We start from the raw sequence: 18,455 nt of genomic DNA, 5'->3' as shown, positions 1-18,455 counted from the left end.
AAAGCCATCAGTGTCACAACAAAACAAGGGGTTTTATTTGCTGGGCCATTTTGGACCAAACTACCAAATTCGAAAAACAATCCAAGCTTGTTCCCCAAAATAATATTTTTAGACACTATTTGGCATCACTTATATTAACACATTTTTTTTAAAAAAAAATCTTTTTACCATTTTAGATCACATTACTTTTGTACTTTTTATACATATTTTCATAAAAAATTAAAAAACATCCTTATTTAAATCATCTCAAACACCCTCTTACATTGGCCATAAAAAAATCAAAATCTAATCGCCTTATGTATAGTGACTCGTTCCACATCATTAATAACTAAAATTTTCTTTGGGGGGGTTTTAACTGCAACAAAACGCCCCATCGCAATCAATTGTGGGTCTGATGGCATATATTTTATTAGTTTAGTAGTATTTTTTTTTTTTTCATTTCTTAAATGGAGGTCCCTTATCATCTTTCTCCAATTCCATAACATACTTATCAGTTTTTGGCAGTTGTGTCTTGGCTTTTTGGTCACCTACGACTCTGCATCTTTATTACTTTTCCTTTTCGCACTGCATAAAGTTAGAATTCCTGCTCTTTGTCAATAGCTGTCCATCATATTTATACTAAACTGCCTTAGTTCTGCTCCATCGCATCCTCTATTTGCTTTTGTTCAATCATAATTCAATTCGTAACAGTCACAAATGGCAGCAAATGATGTGCCGTGTTGTGAGACCATGTTTTGGGTTTATCTACTCATATCTGTGGCCCTGGTAGCTTTTGCCGGTCTCATGTCAGGTCTTACTCTGGGACTCATGTCTCTCAGCCTTGTCGATCTTGAGGTCCTCACCAAGGCCGGTCAGCCCCAAGACAGGAAGAATGCGGGTTGGCCTAAATTTTATCTTTATACTCTTTTCATTCACTCACTTCATTACTTCGTTTTCTAAAGCTATATTTGCTTCCACATATTCTTGATGGCAGGGAAGATTCTCCCCATTGTTAAGAATCAACACTTGCTTCTATGCACCCTCCTCATATGCAATGCCATGGCAATGGAGGTATGTTAGTTTTTTTGGTATATTTATCAACAATTCTATATCTTCAAATATATTAAGTTAATAACAATGTTTATTTTATTTTTATTTTTACATTAAGGCACTGCCCATTTTCCTCGATGCACTTCTACCAGCATGGGGCGCTATATTGATATCAGTGTCCCTCATACTTGCATTTGGTGAGGTAATTCCTCGAACAAACAGTGTTTGTTTTGGGGTGTGCTAGCGTGATTGCTGATAGCTTAATAATGCAGTGCTAACTCTTTGTCCCTCTTTGATTGCATTTGGTGAGGTAATTTCTTGAATGGACAATCACTGTTTTTTTTTTTTTTTTTTTTGTTCTGCTCAGATTATCCCTCAGGCTGTTTGTTCTCGGTATGGACTTAGTGTTGGCGCCAAATTGTCAGCAGTTGTTCGGCTGCTTGTCATAGTTGTCTTCCCTATCGCATACCCAATTAGTAAGGTAATATGCTTCTATATGAAGCGAAAACCACCTTCGTGTATCTGCAGTTTGTGAATTTCAAGTGCTTAATACCAAGCAACATGGAGAAGAAGCCAATTTATGTCTAAATGAAATGGGAATTTCTGTTCATATTGTGACAGTTGTTGGATTGGCTCCTTGGAAAGGGGCATTCTGCACTTTTGAGACGGGCAGAACTAAAGATATTGGTGGACATGCACGGGAACGAGGTTAGTTGCTGATATTAATACCTACAGGCTGAGAAATTTTTCACAGAAAAGAGTTCACATTGCATTTATCCTAATAGAGCCCGACTTCCAACCTGAAGTTGTCTAGCCAAGTCCAACACAAGCATAATAAGTTGAACTCTGGTTAGGCCCCAATTACCCACAAATTAGAGATTTTTATTTTTATTTTTAAAATTTTTACAGTTAGGCTAATTAATTTGTTAAAGTTAGACCCTATTAACATTTTTTTATAGATAAAATCATTAATAACGTCAAAACAAATAATTTATATAATGAGTGAGAGGTGAGAATCAAGAAATCATCGCATTGCAGCACCAGTCTTTGCCATTTCTGAGCGAAACGGAAATGATAGATTTTGTGTTGTAACTTGTGTGTATGATGTATATGAATATGATCATCTATATTAGTTTAACATCATTCAACGGCAAATAATTTATATGTATATTTAATTTTTTTTTATATATTTACATATGCAATTAGGTTTTCGGGGTTGCCTAGTGTCTTTATTGTTAGAATTAGGCACACTCATAATTTAATCACACACACAAATGAGGCAAATATTTACGTGGTTCGGCACAATGCCTACATTCACAGGAGAGAAAGAGAATGCACTATAATAGTGCAAAAATACAAAAAACAAAGGAGGAGTATATCACTCTCTCTACTCAACTCAAAGCTCACATACACTTCTCAAAACTCTCTTTTTCTTCACACTCTGATGATTAATTCAGCTCATAGATCTTCCTATTTATACACAAACAGGAGAGCCTCTGTGTGCCAACCTCTGCTTGCCAACAACCAACTATAAAAAATAAATGGCAAGCTTACTACACAACCACCCTAGTTTTGAAAATCTTCAGAAAATCTATATTTACAGCCTCCATACTTGACTTCCATAGCCAAGTTCACATTGGTGTGGATGCTCAACATTTGTCACACCCGGCCCAAATTTATTTGGGCTTCTAAACATTTTGCCCAAGTCTACTCATAATTCAAATATATATTGCCTATGGCCTAGAACTTTTAGGGTTGGGCTTGGGTTGCTCCAATTGGTCCCACCCAAGTTGCACCCTATCGTAGAGTGCGGGCATCGTTTAGAATGAATGCAGTGTTGACAGTGCTAATGCTAGTACTAAATTAAGTTTAAGCTGGAGTAATACAGTGTTGATATCCTTGTGTTTATATTATCAGGCAGGGAAAGGTGGAGAGTTAACACATGATGAAACTACCATTATCTCTGGAGCTTTGGATTTGACACAGAAGACTGCTAAAGATGCTATGACACCTTTATCTGAAATATTTTCCCTTGATTTGAATTCTAAACTAGACGAGTACGCTGCAAAAAACTTACTTCGATCTCTGCATATATTTACACCATTTTCTACTTATAAGTTTATTTATGAGATGAGGTATATGTTTGTTTTGCTCCCCCAGGGATACAATGAGCTTGATAATGAGCAAAGGGCACAGTCGCATTCCTGTCTATTCAGGAAGCCCATCAAATATTATAGGCCTTATTTTGGTAAGCATATGGTGGAACCTGTAACAACCTGTTTGTTTGTGTTCATATTTTTTATTCATTATTGTTTTTTTGTGTTTTAAGAGACAAAACAACGGAAATTAACTATTATGACATTTTCTATGATTGTTAGGTAAAAAATTTAATCAAATGCCGTGCTGAAGACGAAACACCAATCAGAATTCTTACCATCAGGAGAATTCCTAGGTACAAAATTTTATAAATGTATTTTGGTCTTGAATTTGCAAGCAATGCCATAAATATTTTTATTTTTTCTTATTTTTTTGTGCGTGATTTTATCTGTGAAAGGGTGGGGGACAGTTTACCACTGTATGATATACTGAACCAATTCCAAAAAGGGCACAGCCACATGGCTGCTGTTGTGAAGAGCAAGCACAATGTTAAGGACTCTACAGGAAATGCAACAGACAAAAATGACATGATCACGATAAACATCAATTCAAACTCATCAATATTACAAAAACAAGCAGAGGGAAAAGGTAATTTCTTTCAATATTTTAGGTGCTTTATATTACAATCCAAAATTCCATTCACCTGATCATGTGACTGACATTGCATTGTGTACAAATTTCCCAGATTTTGTATATAGAAAATCCCATGCCTTGTTTCAGTCTATTTATTAAAATAAAGTCCAATGGAACACAAGGAAACTTGTAGTTATATGTTGGTCATTGCTATTTCCTTATATGATATATAGGAATTGAGAACAAGCAACAAGAGAGTATCTATACACATGCACCACCATCTGTGACTTCCAGCGACACTACTGAGAGTCAGAGTCCAGCATTACAGTACATAACGGAGCGATGCAATGATAGCTGGCACCCGCAACCAAAGAAAGGAGGTGAACAAGGGGATGCAAATATAACAAAGGAAGTTTTGGAATCACTTCCAGATCAAGAGGAAGAAGTCATTGGTATCATTACTATGGAAGATGTTTTAGAGGAACTCTTGCAGGTTAGTAATATATATAACTAATTAACTAGTATTAATAAATACTATGATGTACTTCATGCAAACGTTATTTTGTGTTCCATTATAGTTAATTAATTTTGCTGCTTTAGATGTAACATATAGAAATTAATTCTGTCCAAGTTGATAAAACTAGCTTCAATATGAACGCTTTTCTTCCATATAGGTGATAGGAAATTTCATATATGTAAATATTAGATCAGTCTTTTCATATATGCTTTTCTTTCTGCAAGTCTTCTAGGTATCCTGATAACATACCTAAAATTTTATTCACAAAAAAAAAAAAAAAAATACACATTAGCAGTTTGTGGTTCAAATTCTTTTTTAATTTAAACCTCACCATATCTAGACATGGCACTGTTTTTTGTGAGTTCTTTTTCTGGGTACATAGACTTAATGTGTTTTTTCTGTTGATGAACTAATATTTGTGTTTTGTTTTGAAGGAAGAAATACTGGATGAAACTGATGAATATGTTGATGTTCACAATAAGTGAGTTACGATTCCGCATCTGTGAATTGATCATTTGGTTATGTTTTTGTTTCCCCCATTTTCAATTTTTGTGTTTATGGAAATCCAAAAAAAAAAATGAAATGTTAAAAAACACCTATCATTTTCATCATTTTTAGATTTGTGCAAAAACAGTTTCCAAAAGGGACCTGTTTTCAGAAAAACAAGTTTTGTGTGTTTTGCAAAAAACAAAACAAGAAAACACAACCAAAGAAAAAGTTTCAAGTGTAATATATTTCTGTTTCGTTAGTTACTAACTTATTGTCTAATGATATACACCAATTTACTATGTTTTGTGTCAGAATTAAAATAAACATGCTTCCTTCAAGGAAGTCACAATCAAGATCTCCAGGAGCACCTTCTCATAGAGCATGGCGAACGCCGATGGCAACTCCACTATCTTCAGGTCATCAGACACCAGTTTCTTCTTATCATCACACTCCAATACTACGGTCCCCAATTTCACCCTTTGTTCAGTCTCCATTTATACAACCAACTCTCTCTGCTTCCCCTGCTAAATCTACACCAAATTCTCCATCCATTTGCACCTCTCCATCCTCACATCAGGTACGTCTAAATTTTCAATACAATTACTGCTTCATTGTGCTCGAGTAATATGCTTCTCATTCAATTTCATGCACATTTGTTTACGTACACAGGAAAAAAATATTATAAATGTTATATGATTAATTTGCATTTTTTGATAACTTGTGCTGAAATCATCATCATTTACTAAATGTGGGTGAAACTACACCTTTTTTTTAATTTGACGCCAAGTGCGACAATTTCATCACATGAAAGTTTTTCACTTGGAATATAAGCTATTGTTAACATGCCCCATTACACTCGGTCAAGTTTTTCAGTCACTGTAATTTAATTTCTTCTTCTCTTGTCATACTTGAAATTCTTGGCTGATTGCAAAGTTTAAACAATCTTTTCTTATGGCTATCTTTTTATAAAGAAAAAGTATTCATATTTTGTGCAGGTCTCAAGGAAAACATATGAGAAGCTGAGAAAACCTGGTGATTCGTAGAGTTCCCACTTTTTTTCTGACATGATGACCATTGGAGATTTTTGGCATGCAAGCGTCACTTGTATTGTATGATATTGGAATTCAAAGTTCCAAAAATAAAATAAAATAAAATAAAATTCTTGTATTAGATATTATATTGTTGATAAAACGCCATAAAATTAGTGCTGGAATATGACAACTTTTTAGTTGTGAAATACTCTTATAACATAAACTTCCACTATTTGTGATTTTGAATTGCCTGAATTCAGTGGACATCTGGAAACATCTGTTGCCTGCTTTTTGCATTGAATTTGTAGACACCCCACCATAGTCAGCAGTACAATGTGGGGTGTGTATATATATATTTCTACATGTCCATACTGTAGTAAAATGTCCCAGAATTAGATCAGAGAAATTAATCGGGTGTATTTAGAAGCTCTCTAAATGTTTACATATGTGGAAACTGTTACTCAATCTTCACTGTGTTAAGAATTAAAACTAAATTTTCTGTTTGGGACTCAACAACAAAAACAGAACATATAAATAAATAAATGAATGAAAAGAAAGATTTTCTAGAATCTGTTTAATCACAGAAACAAAAACAGAAATTGGAAATAGTGTAGGAGGAAGGAAACAAATTACGAACAGGAAAATATTTACAGATACTATTTTCCAAGAACGATCAAGTCCAGCGTTTTACATTGTCTTCTTAAGACAGATTCGTCCTCTCTAGGGTGCTCACAGATTATGGACGTTTATCTCCCAAGATGAAATGATCTGCAACTAACAGTAGCAGCACTACAAATTGTTCGCACAACGCACACACTCTGTGTATATATTCTCTCTCAAGGAAAAGAAATGCAGAAATATGCAGGAACTTTTAGTAAATGAAGAACGAAAATTTGATTGCAAAATCCAAATGAGGGATTGGCTATTTATAGATACAGAAGGTGGCTGTTCGGGTGAAGAATGCATAGGTATGAACTTGTTTGGGTTGAAGCTATAGGTATGGAACCTATACAGAAAGGACTGAAGAGGTGCAAAGGCCTAACCGCCAGAATTTGAATTTTTCAAACCAAAATTTGAATTCAAATGGTCAGAATTTATTTTCCAAAAAAAATAAAATAAAGTAAAATAAATTGTAAATGTTTTTGGTCCAAAAAGTTTAGTATTGGGCCAAATATGCCCAACCCCGCTTGGGCGGATGGTGGCGGCAGCTCGCGTGTTTATTTTGGGTCCAATGGGTCTAACCCATAACCTCCTCCTCTTCAAAACTTGAGTGCCCCTTGGGACCTATCCCAAGGTCCAATCTCAAGGCTTATAAACCCATACAATGTTAGCCTAGCTAACCAATGTGGGACAAGCTTTCCTTCCGTCAATTTGGAAAACCACCAAAACACCATTTTTATGGAACTTACTCTAGCATCAATTTCCCGTTTACTTGATAATGGTTTTGAATAACCAAATATATTACGTGAATTACAACGTGGCATAGAATGCGTTACCAATACCCGCCATAACTGGTACTTGGGTCCTATTTATATTGTAGCCCAAAGTTGACTAAAAATTCTGGTTTTGTGCAGAATTTTCTTAACCATTTCTAACGTAAACTAGCCACTATTACACACCATATGCAAGTGCAATTCATGTTTGCTACATGTAGTCGGCTACAAAGGGAGAGTGATATGCAAGCTTGGATAGGGTGTACAAATGGGGTTTAGTTCAGACACAATATGCAAGCTTTGTGATGCCCTTGATGAGAACCATTCCCATCTCTTTTTCAACTGTTGTTTCACTAGTAGTCTATGGCAGAAAATTTTAGATAAGCTCAGTATTCAGAGACATCCACTGAACCAGCAGGGCAAGTGCAATTGAACTGCACAGCTTGCGAGGAAAAGTAAGTTTGCCCAAAAATTGTTCAAGCTTGTATTAGCTACAACTGTATATTTCATTTGGCAAGAGAGAAACACAAGAATTTTTGCAAACAGGAGACAATCAGTGACTGAATTGCTCGAGGGAGTTTTTGTAAATATTAAGAGTAAAGTACTTACTTGGAGGGGTATCGTGGATAATTAGTTTAACAGAGGAGTTATGCTGAATTGGGATCATTCTAGTAGCTGGTTTAATAGGTTTTTGATTTCTTTTTGCTGTAAGAATTGCTTCAGTTTACCCTGGTTGAACTCTTTTAAGTTTGTTTTGTTGTTATATACATTACACTACCAAAAGAAATATATATAATCTCATGTTTGACTAAGAAAATTAGGGTTTAAACTAAAAAGACATCCGAACATAGCTAAATTACAAAATTTATCAGATTTTGTCAATCCCTCCTCATAATCTTGGTGTAACAATACATAGTGTTTCATAATTCTGGGATAAACAACAGTCCTAGGAATCTTATTCCAATTTAAAGCCAAGAAGCCAAACACTGCACCAGAGAATGTGGCCACCAGTATAGCTTTCTTGAAAGTTTATAATGTAAGTAAAGGAACAACATTTGTGAGATGTGCCACTTTGGTTACCTTTCTTGACAACTCTTTTTTTTATTTTTTTATTTTTTATCACTTTTGGGGTTTCAGCGTTTCTGGGAATTGCTTATGGCACTGTGTCTTCAAGTTTAGATCATGAGAGGAAGGGCTATCTTCTTGGGTTTGAAGAAACTCAGAATAGTTAGGTTGAGGTGTGGAAAAAGGACGGAAGAGGACAATGAAAATGTGATGTAAAAGATATCCTAACTTAATGCTCCCAAGGATTCCAATGAATCCCATACTCGATGTGGCGGTTAGCTCTCATACAATGTACAAATTTTCTTAGGTGCAATTCACCAATTGAAAATCAAAATTTATAAGGAGAGGATGAGCAAGAGACTTTATATTCACTTTATTAATGGAGAGGATTAGTTAGGATTGTAACAGATTTATGAAATTCTCTATTCCTAAATTCCAGCTCATATTTCAGTACACTTCTAATCGTATGATTATACCTCAAATTGTTATGTTTTGAAATTCATGTCACAATGCAAGATGCCGCAAGGGAGTGAACCCAAGAAGGCCTACTCAAACCATCCATGTCATCCTTTCGTCAATGTGATTACATACAACAAGCCATTGGTTCATGACTAATGTCATAAACTAATTCCAATCATCCTATGTGTGAGTTCGCGAAGAGAAGTATAAAGGTTAGGCCCAACTAGGTAATGGGTCATGACTAACTCATGTCAAATTTAGCTAGTAAGTGCTACTCCAAAGCACCTTCAAGTCAATTTCGTTCTCCATACACTTACTACATCTAGTTGAAACATGATTATACTCTTCTTGCCATCTCTATTTCTCGCTTTATGGTTAGTTGCAATTAATTCTACTATCCACAAGGAGAGAATAAGCTATCAATCTATGACTACTCCTAAAGCAACTTAAGTGCGAATGAAGCTAAAGAGTCTAATTCAACAATAATGCTCTCATGAACGATGTGTCAAATTCTTAGTGTCATAACAACCATCTTAGCCTTGACTTCTTCATTACTATGCTGTAACTTTTGCACATACTGATAAACGTCGTTCAAAGGTATTAGCCTAGCCAAGGAATCATAGAAAAAAGCACCTCCTCATGTCTCACACAAGTGTGGAAACCATAAGTGTCCAAACTTAGACAAGTTGGCAATGCCAATGGATTTTGCAGCCACTAGGCACTAATCTTCTCACTTAGTCTTAATAGATTTTGCAGCTTTTAAGTGCTAATCTTTTAACTTCAAATGACACTATAACGCACACCATTATAGTGCGTGAAATTTTGATCCATCCACTCTCATCAGTTGGGTAGAGAGCAAAACATTGCTCATACTGGCTACTCGTCTTACACTTAATGATTAACTCATTTAAGCTAGCATATCTTGGATGACTTAACTCTTGGATGTTACTTCATCCAATAATACAACATTATAAAATCAATCCGCATAACTCAAAAGTTAGGATCACGTCTAGATCTATTAAGGCCTTACTAATTCTCACAACTCCAAACTCACCAATCAAAAACACTTAGCATGCCACTAATCATAGCGCACACATCAATTTTTATTGCGCCAATCAAGGCAACAAAAAGTACAAAGGCATTGAGTCGTATTTTCTTACTTTGGCTCAACTAAGATCTTACCTAAAACCTCCAAGACTTTCTGTTCATCTAGAGAATAAGATTTCATTGTTTACATTTGAACATCTCTACTAAGTTTAGGTCAACCAAATTAACTTTTATAAATAAGTCAATTAGAGAAAAAAAATTGTGTATTGGGATTAATTTGATTAACATATCACAATATAATTTTGCTGCAAAAATTTTAAATTAAATGATGACAATATTGCACAAGTCGCAAGATCGAAAAACTGCTATGTTCATAATCATTTGTTGCACCACAAGTAACATTATCCAAAATTAAATTAATTCATACACAAAATATTGGTTTGTATTGTAGGAGTAAATCTACAAAGATATCTCTCAACCGAACAGCCTTACTAACTATGACATGTATAAAGTATGATAAAATATTAATTCCATATAATAGCATCTCAATGTGATTTCATAAAAGAAAACATGTTAGAATATTTAATCATGGAATTAAAATAAATAGAATATTACATTCAAGTTCTTGAATTAAAATATTCTATAAGTTTTATGCATAAATACAGAACTACACATGCTGAATTAATTTTCAGAATATGCCATAAGAGTGCTAAATAATTTCTGTAATTTTTTTTGAATTTTTTTAAAATTTGAAGTAATTAAAACTACACAGAAAATCAAAATAAATAATACAAAATGTAAAATAGTACAACACTCATACTGGTAAATAAAACATCACTACAATAGTGTATTGTAAATATTTCAAGTCCGGAATCTAAGTCATGCTCTCCTGAGAGTGATTTAACCTAAAAATGTTGAATTATTGATTAGTGAAAAATATTTTATTTTCTATAAAATTTTGTAACTTTAACAGATCGTAGAAAAACAAATTACGAGTCTAACAGGATAAGTCATGCTTCAATCAGAATTATAACCAATAATATAGAAGCAATTAACGTAGTTTTGACTTTTAGGAAATCCAAACAGGGCCCTACTGCTTCAGCGTTAAGCCATCCACCATTAGCTCATGTGATGATGACGTTAGCGTATGTGTCAGCAGTGCGTGTCATCAATGACGTCAGCACATCATGATGATGTAAGCACGTGTCACGATGATGTCAGCGCCAATTAATTTGCAGCAAGCCTCCAATTCTTCAACTTGTAGTGCATCTCCAATGGCAAAATGCTATAATCACATTCTCATTATCAAATTATGGCAATGAATAGTAGAAAATAGATGAAAAATAGCAATGGTGCTCTAATAGTTTAGCTGCCATTTTAGCACAAAAATTGGTGTGTCCGGATGACCGGCCAGACGTCCAAACACACCAATTTCTGTATTTCTTCTACAAAAATGGTGGGCGGGAGGAAAGGATATTTTGTTGGGAGGAGGGAGGCATTTTCTTGATGATTTGGCACAAATAGCAACTACCAAAGGTTGTTTGACACAAGCTTTGAAATTTCTCAAATATAGCAGCTGCTATAAAGTGCCATTGGAGCGCATTACATTGGTGGAGCTACCAAATTATGGCAATAGTAGCTCCAATGGCAAGCCATTAGAGCTGCTCTTACCCAAAATTAGAGTTTGATTTTCTCATCAACCGTAAATCGGAATTAGATCCATAATATATAGTTTCGAAGATCTCAAAATGAGGATTCCAATTATATAATTTTCAGAACATGAAAACGAAACATGTAAAGACAACATGGAGTCAAAGTTACGAAAGTCAAATATGAATCTCAATTTTTCTCAAAATCTAATCGTCCGATTTTTGCAAAACTTTGCAGGTATGTTTTACATTATATGGATTACAATATATGAAATTTAGGACGATTAGAGATAATTTGAAAAACATCAATTTTAATGGACGAATCACATGCATACATTTATTCATACACATATAACATGAAAAAACCCAACAATGGCTCTGATACCAATGTTGAAAAAATAATACAGTGGAAATAAATAAATGGATTCGAGCATACCTTTTGCGCTCAAACCAAATCTCATGATCATGTGGGTGAATCACGTGCCTCCATTGATGAACTCGAACAATTTCTAGCAATAGGTAGAACTACTAGAGAACTACGTACATTATTCACAGTACAAAGGCTATTCTATGTTTCTATGGACAAAAATGAGAGAGAATTACCCATACGTTTAAAATCTTACTCTCCCCTTACCGGTTAAAATCTTACTATCCCAAATATAATACGTATATTATGTGGGAGAGTTATAACCACCAACAACTCTATCTCCTTTAAGAGATGAAATAATGGATTATATGCTCTTATCTCTATGATAGGTGGATTCAAAATGAATCTCTTCTAGCATGGTGTCTCAATGGGTTATGAATTATGCCACCATGAACGACTTAATTGGATATGAATTCTAAAGTCAATCAATTTTTCAACAATAGCAAAACACAAAACACAGAATAATAAAGGAACATGTCAATAAATAAATAAATAAATAAATCAAAGCAATTAGTGTCGTAACAAATAGCGTAGGTCACAATAAATTTGAAAAGCAATCCGAGCTTGTTCCCCAAAATAATATTTTTACACTTGGCCATAAAAAAATCAGAAAATATTTGGGACTCCCACAAGGGAGGACCCCACGACCCCTACTGATGTTATTGATCATTGATGTGTGCGAATTTTTTTTTCTATCTCTGACAATGACATGAATAGTCCAAATCATTTTAAAGATTATGAAAATTATGTTTTGTGGGGGCTCTATCATTATTGAAAAATCAACCTCTCCTCTAGTTGACTTATGTATAGCGACTTGTTCTACATCACTAATAATTGGAAAATTATATTTTTGAAGTTATCTTTTGGGGGTTTGATGACATATTTTGTTAGTTTAGTAGTATTTTATTTTTATTTTTTTTTCATTTCTTAAATGGAGGTCCCTTGTCAACTTTCTTCAATTCCACAACCTACTTATCAGTTTTTGGCAGTTGTGTTTTGGCTACGACTCTGCATCTGTATTACTTTTCCCTTTCGCACAACATTTGATCCCAAAAGTTAGAATTTCCGCTCTTTGTCAATAGCTGTCCATCACATTTATACTAAACTGCCTTAGTTCTGCTCCATCGCTTCCTCCACCTGCTTTTGTTCAATCATAATTCAGTTCATAACAGTCACAAATGGCAGCAAATAATGTGCTGTGTTGTGAGACCATGTTTTGGGTTTATCTACTCATATCTGTGGCCCTGGTAGCTTTTGCCAGTCTCATGTCAGGTCTTACTTTGGGACTCATGTCTCTCAGCCTTGTCAATCTTGAGGTCCTCACCAAGGCTGGTCAGCCACAAGACAGGAAGAATGTGGGTTGGCCTAAATTTGAATTTTGATCTTTATACTCTTTTCATTCACTCATTTCATTACTTTGTTTTCTGAAGCTTTATTTACGTGCACATATTCTTGATGGCAGAGAAGATTCTCCCCATTGTTAATAATCAACACTTGCTTCTTTGTACCCTCCTCATATGCAATGCCATGGCAATGGAGGTATGTTAGTTTTTTTGGTATATTTTTCAACAATTCTATATCTTCAAATATATTAATTCAACAATAATGTTTTTTTTTTTTTTACATTAAGGCACTGCCCATTTTCCTCGATGCACTTCTACCAGTGTGGGGCGCTATGTTGATATCAGTGTCCCTCATACTTGCATTTGGTGAGGTAATTTCTTGAACAAACAGTGTTTGTTTTGGGATATGCTAGCTTGATTGCTGATAGCTTAATAATGCAGTGCTAACTCTTTATCCCTCTTTGATTGCATTTGGTGAGGTAAATTCTTGAATGGACAGTCACTCTGTTTTTTTTTCTTTTTTTTTTTTTTTGTTGTTCTGCTCAGATTATCCCTCAGGCTGTGTGTTCTCGGTATGGACTTCATGTTGGTGCCAAATTGTTAGTAGTTGTTCGGCTGCTTGTCATAGTTGTCTTCCCTATAGCTTACCCAGTTAGTAAGGTAATATGCTTCTAAATATTGTATAAGCAAAAGCCGCCTTTGTATACCTGCAGTTTATGAATTTCAAGTGCTTAATACCAAGCAGCATGGAGAAGAAGCCAATTTATGTCTAAATGAAATGGGAATTTCTGTTCATATTGTAACAGTTGTTGGATTGGCTCCTTGTAAAGGGGCATTCTGCACTTTTGAGACGGGCAGAACTTAAGACATTGGTGGGCATGCATGCGAACAAGGTTAGTTACTGATATTAATACCTACAGGTTGAGAAATTTTTCACAGAAAAGCGTTCGCACTGCATTTATCCAGATAGTGCCCGACCTCCAATCTGAATTTGTTTATCCAAGTCCAACACGAGCATAATAAATTTAACTCTGGTTAGGCCCAAATTACCCACAAAATAGAGTTTTTCCCCCTTTTTTTCTTGTTTTTTATTTACAGTTTGGCTAATTAATTTGTTAAAGTTAGCCCTACTAAATTTTTTTTTATAGATAAAATTATTAATAACGTCAAAACAAATAATTTATATAATGAGTCAGAGAAGCGAATCGAGAAATCATTGCACCGCTGCACCAGTCTTTGCCATTTCTAAGCAAAACGGAAATGATAGATTTTGTGTTGTAACTTGTGTGTATGATGTATATTGTGAATATGATCAAACATCTATATTAGTTTAACATCATTCAACGGCTAATAATTTATATGTATATTTAATATTTTTTTATATATTTACATATGCAACATATGCAATTAGGTTTCCGGATTGCTTAGTGTCTCTGTCTACACCCGGCCCAAATTTAATTTGGGCTTCTAAACTTTTTGCCCAAGTCTACTCATAAGTCAAATATATATTGCCTATGGCCTAAAATTTTTTGGGTTGGGCTTGGGTTGCTTCAATTGGTCCCGCCCAAGTTGCACCCTATTGTAGAGTGCAGGCATCGTTTAGAATGAATGCAGTGCAGACAGTGCTAATGCTAGTACTAAAGTAAGTTTAAGTTGAAGTGATACAGTGTTGATATACTCGTGTTTATATTATCAGGCAGGGAAAGGTGGAGAGTTAACACATGATGAAACTACTATTATCTCTGGAGCTTTGGATTTAACACAGAAGACTGCTAAAGATTCTATGACACCTTTATCTGAAACATTTTCCCTTGATTTGAATTCTGAACTAGACAAGTACGCTACAAAAAACTTACTTCGATCTCTACATATATTTTACACCATTTTCTACTTATAAGTTTATTTATGAGATGAGATATATGTTTGTTTTGCTCCCCCAAGGATACAATGAGCATGATAATGAGCAAAGGGCACAGTCGCGTACCTGTCTATTCAGGAAGCCCATCAAATATTATAGGCCTTATTTTGGTAAGCATATGGTGGAACCTGTAACAACCTGTTTGTTTGTGTTCATTTTATTTATTTATTTATTTTTTTGTGTGTGTGTGTGTGTTTTAAGAGACAAAACAACAGAAATTAACCATTAGGACATTTTCTGTGATTGTTAGGTAAAAAGTTTAATCAAATGCCGTGCTGAAGAAAAAACACCAATCAGAATTCTTACCATCAGGAGAATTCCTAGGTACAATAAATGTATTTTGGTCTTGAATTTGCAAGCAATGCATAAACATTTTTTTTTTTTTTTTGTGCGCGATTTTATCTGTGAAAGGGTGGTGGAGGACAGTTTACCACCGTATGATATACTGAACCAATTCCAAAAAAAGGGCACAGCCACATGGCTGCTGTTGTGAAGAGCAAGCACAATGATAAGGACTCTGCGGGAAATGCAACAGACAAAAATGACATGATCATGATAAACATCAATTCAAACTCATCAATATTACAAAAACAAGCAGAGGGAAAAGGTAATTTCTTTCAATATTTCAGGTGCTTTATATTACAATCCAAAATTCCATTCACCTGATCATGTGACTGACATTGCATTGCGTACAAATTTCCCAGATTTTGGATATAGAAGATCCCATGCCTTGTTTCAGTCCTTTTATCAAAATAAAGTCCAATGGAACACAAGGAAACTTGTAGTTATATGTTGGTCATTGCTATTTCCTTATATAATATATAGGAATTGTGAACAAGCAACAACAAAGCCTTTCTACACGCGCACCACCATCTGTGACTTCCAGCGACACTACTGAGAGTCAGAGTCCAGCGTTACAGCACACAGCGGAGCGATGCAATGACAGCTGGCACCTCCAACCAAAGAAAGGAGGTGAACAAGGAGATGAAAATATAACAAAGAAAGTTTTGGAATCACTTCCAGATCAAGAGGAAGAAGTCATTGGTATATGGAAGATGTTTTAGAGGAACTCTTACAGGTTAGTAATATATATATATATATATATAACCAATTAACTAGTATTAATAAATACTATGATGTACTTCACGCAAATGTTATTTTGTGCTCCATTATAGTTCATTAATATTGTTGCTTTAGATGTAACATATAGAAATTAATTCTGTCAAAGTTGATAAAACTAGCTTCAATATGAATGCTTTTCTTCCATATAGGTTGTTAAACCCACTAAACCTAACCCACTACTACCTACCACACACACTCACCTCCTCACCTAACCTACCACTACCACCTCCACTTCATCCCCTACCACTTCACCTACTACCTTCTTCTCTTCTATATATTTGATCATTGTAAACATAACAAAATATCAATATACACAACAATCTTGTAACAATACAATCAATAATATACATCAATTTATTTTACATGGTATCAGAGCTAGGTTAAGAACCTAATATTTTCGCTTCACCGGCGGGCGACAGCCTCGCCTTGGCCGCCCGCCGGACCTCTCATCTTCCAACTATTTCTGCACGCCGGATCTCAACCACACAGCACAATCAGAGCTACACACACACACTGCCATCTCATTCTCTCTATCTCGTGCATGAACCCATCCTCTTTTTTATTTTTTAAACCCATCTACCTTTTATAATTTTTCACCTTTCAAAGTCTGGATGCACCACAATAAAAACACTTTTGGGCAGCCATATCATCCATTCCCTTTTGCCCACACACCCATCCTCCTTTTTATTTTTTAAACCAATCTTGCACACACACCCATCCTCTTTTTTATTTTTTAAACCCATCTACCTTTTGCCCACTTTATTTTTTAATCAAACTTTATTTTTTATTCTAAACCTTCATTGATGGTAGACATCATGTTGTTCCCTACTTTTATATATATATATATATATATCTTTTTTTTTTATTAAAAAAAACAAAAAAAAAAAAAAAAAATCAAACAATTTACAAATTTACACAACACCCATATTTTATTCATCTCCGGAATCAACCCCGATCATCATTTTCCAAAAAAAAAAAAAAAAAAAAAAAAAAACAACAACAACAGCTTTGTTTTCTTTTCTGCAGCCGGCCACCAACCGACCTCACTTCTTCGCCTATTCCGCCGGTCTCTTCTTTTTGCCCCCGTCCTGAGCGGCCCTTGACGGTGTTGCCTCCGTGTTTCTCACGCCACCGAGCACATTCACTCCCCCCTGCTCCTCCACTGCAGCATATGGCGGCCCTCCAAATCGGAACATCACGGTGGCCTTCCGCTTCAGCTCCTTGTTTTCTGCCCTTAGCACGCTTATCTCTGCTCGCGCATCCTTATACATGCGTTGGAGCAGAGCCAGCTGGGAGTTTAATTGCTGCACCTCATTTGTCCTACTCTGCAGCCGGTGCGACAAGTTTGTGACCGCCGTCATGGACTCCACACATGCCTTCAAAGTATACTGATTCGCCTCCACATCCGTTTGCACTGCCATTTTTTGCTCCACCGACTGCATCGGAAAGTTCAACGGAGCAAACCCAGTGGTGTTTGGTTGAGGTTCACGGGACACCGCACCAGTTCTCTCTCTTGTGGACTCGTTGAGATCGGGAAAGAGAGTGAGCAGCCCACGGGAAGACGAGGCCATTTTCTGGGCAACAGAGTGTTACAGAATATCTCTCACAACCGAGTGTTACAGACTATCTCTCTCCGCAAAACGACCTCTCTTTCTCAGCAAAACGAAGAATTTTTCAGCGGTTTCTCTCAATTTTTCTGTCTCAGTTTCTGCCTCCTCCGCTTCGGTTTATAAAGACCATGACACAGAGGCAGCCACGTGCATCGCGCGCCTTTTTGACGCCGACAACCTGGCACGCCTTTTCATGGCACGCCTTTTCATGGCACGCCTTTTGATGCCTCGGGCACGCCTTTTGATGACACGCCTTTTGAGGGTGCGGGCACACCTTTTGAGGGCACGAATTTTGAGGGCTCGATATCTATATCCATGTATATCTTTTGGGCAGCCTATATACACACTCATACAGTGTCTTCTACACCAGTCAGCTTTATCACTCCCTTTGTTTCAACCTCAAATAGGGTTCTATCTTCACACCTATTTGAGTTTGAGGGGGGGTTATACATATATCATGTATCATGGTGAGCATGGTTACACACCATGGGAACCACCCAAGCCACCCCATGGCGCACTCCCTAAGTCGCCCCCTTGGTGCACCACCACAAGCTTCTACAACGGTCCGACATGACCCCATAAACTG

General features: G+C 35.8%; 2 protein-coding genes across 2 annotated transcripts; both read left to right on the top strand.

The window, feature by feature from the left end:
• Positions 1 to 351: 351 nt before the first annotated feature.
• Positions 352 to 6,072, top strand: LOC114323969 (DUF21 domain-containing protein At5g52790). The gene is made up of 13 exons (XM_028271675.2): positions 352 to 877; positions 974 to 1,050; positions 1,148 to 1,231; positions 1,397 to 1,510; positions 1,651 to 1,737; positions 2,947 to 3,086; positions 3,190 to 3,277; positions 3,408 to 3,481; positions 3,584 to 3,774; positions 3,993 to 4,252; positions 4,711 to 4,757; positions 5,078 to 5,342; positions 5,761 to 6,072. The coding sequence occupies exons 1-13, from the start codon at positions 697 to 699 to the stop codon at positions 5,806 to 5,808; spliced, it is 1,656 nt and encodes a 551-aa protein (XP_028127476.2). The 5' UTR covers positions 352 to 696; the 3' UTR covers positions 5,809 to 6,072.
• A 6,982-nt stretch (positions 6,073 to 13,054) lies between these two features.
• LOC114323970 (DUF21 domain-containing protein At5g52790-like) lies at positions 13,055 to 15,116 on the top strand. Its single transcript, XM_082913279.1, has 6 exons — positions 13,055 to 13,235; positions 13,339 to 13,415; positions 13,507 to 13,590; positions 13,766 to 13,879; positions 14,026 to 14,112; positions 14,916 to 15,116. Exons 1-6 carry the CDS (start codon positions 13,055 to 13,057, stop codon positions 15,114 to 15,116), a joined length of 744 nt encoding a protein of 247 aa, XP_082769405.1.
• Positions 15,117 to 18,455: the final 3,339 nt, after the last annotated feature.

This window comes from Camellia sinensis, chromosome 1, assembly GCF_055761805.1.
Source record: "Camellia sinensis isolate YWXY chromosome 1, ASM5576180v1, whole genome shotgun sequence".
Classification (NCBI taxonomy): Eukaryota; Viridiplantae; Streptophyta; class Magnoliopsida; order Ericales; family Theaceae; genus Camellia; species Camellia sinensis.
Note: the sequence above shows the minus strand (reverse complement) of the source record. Positions and strands in the feature narration are given on the sequence as shown.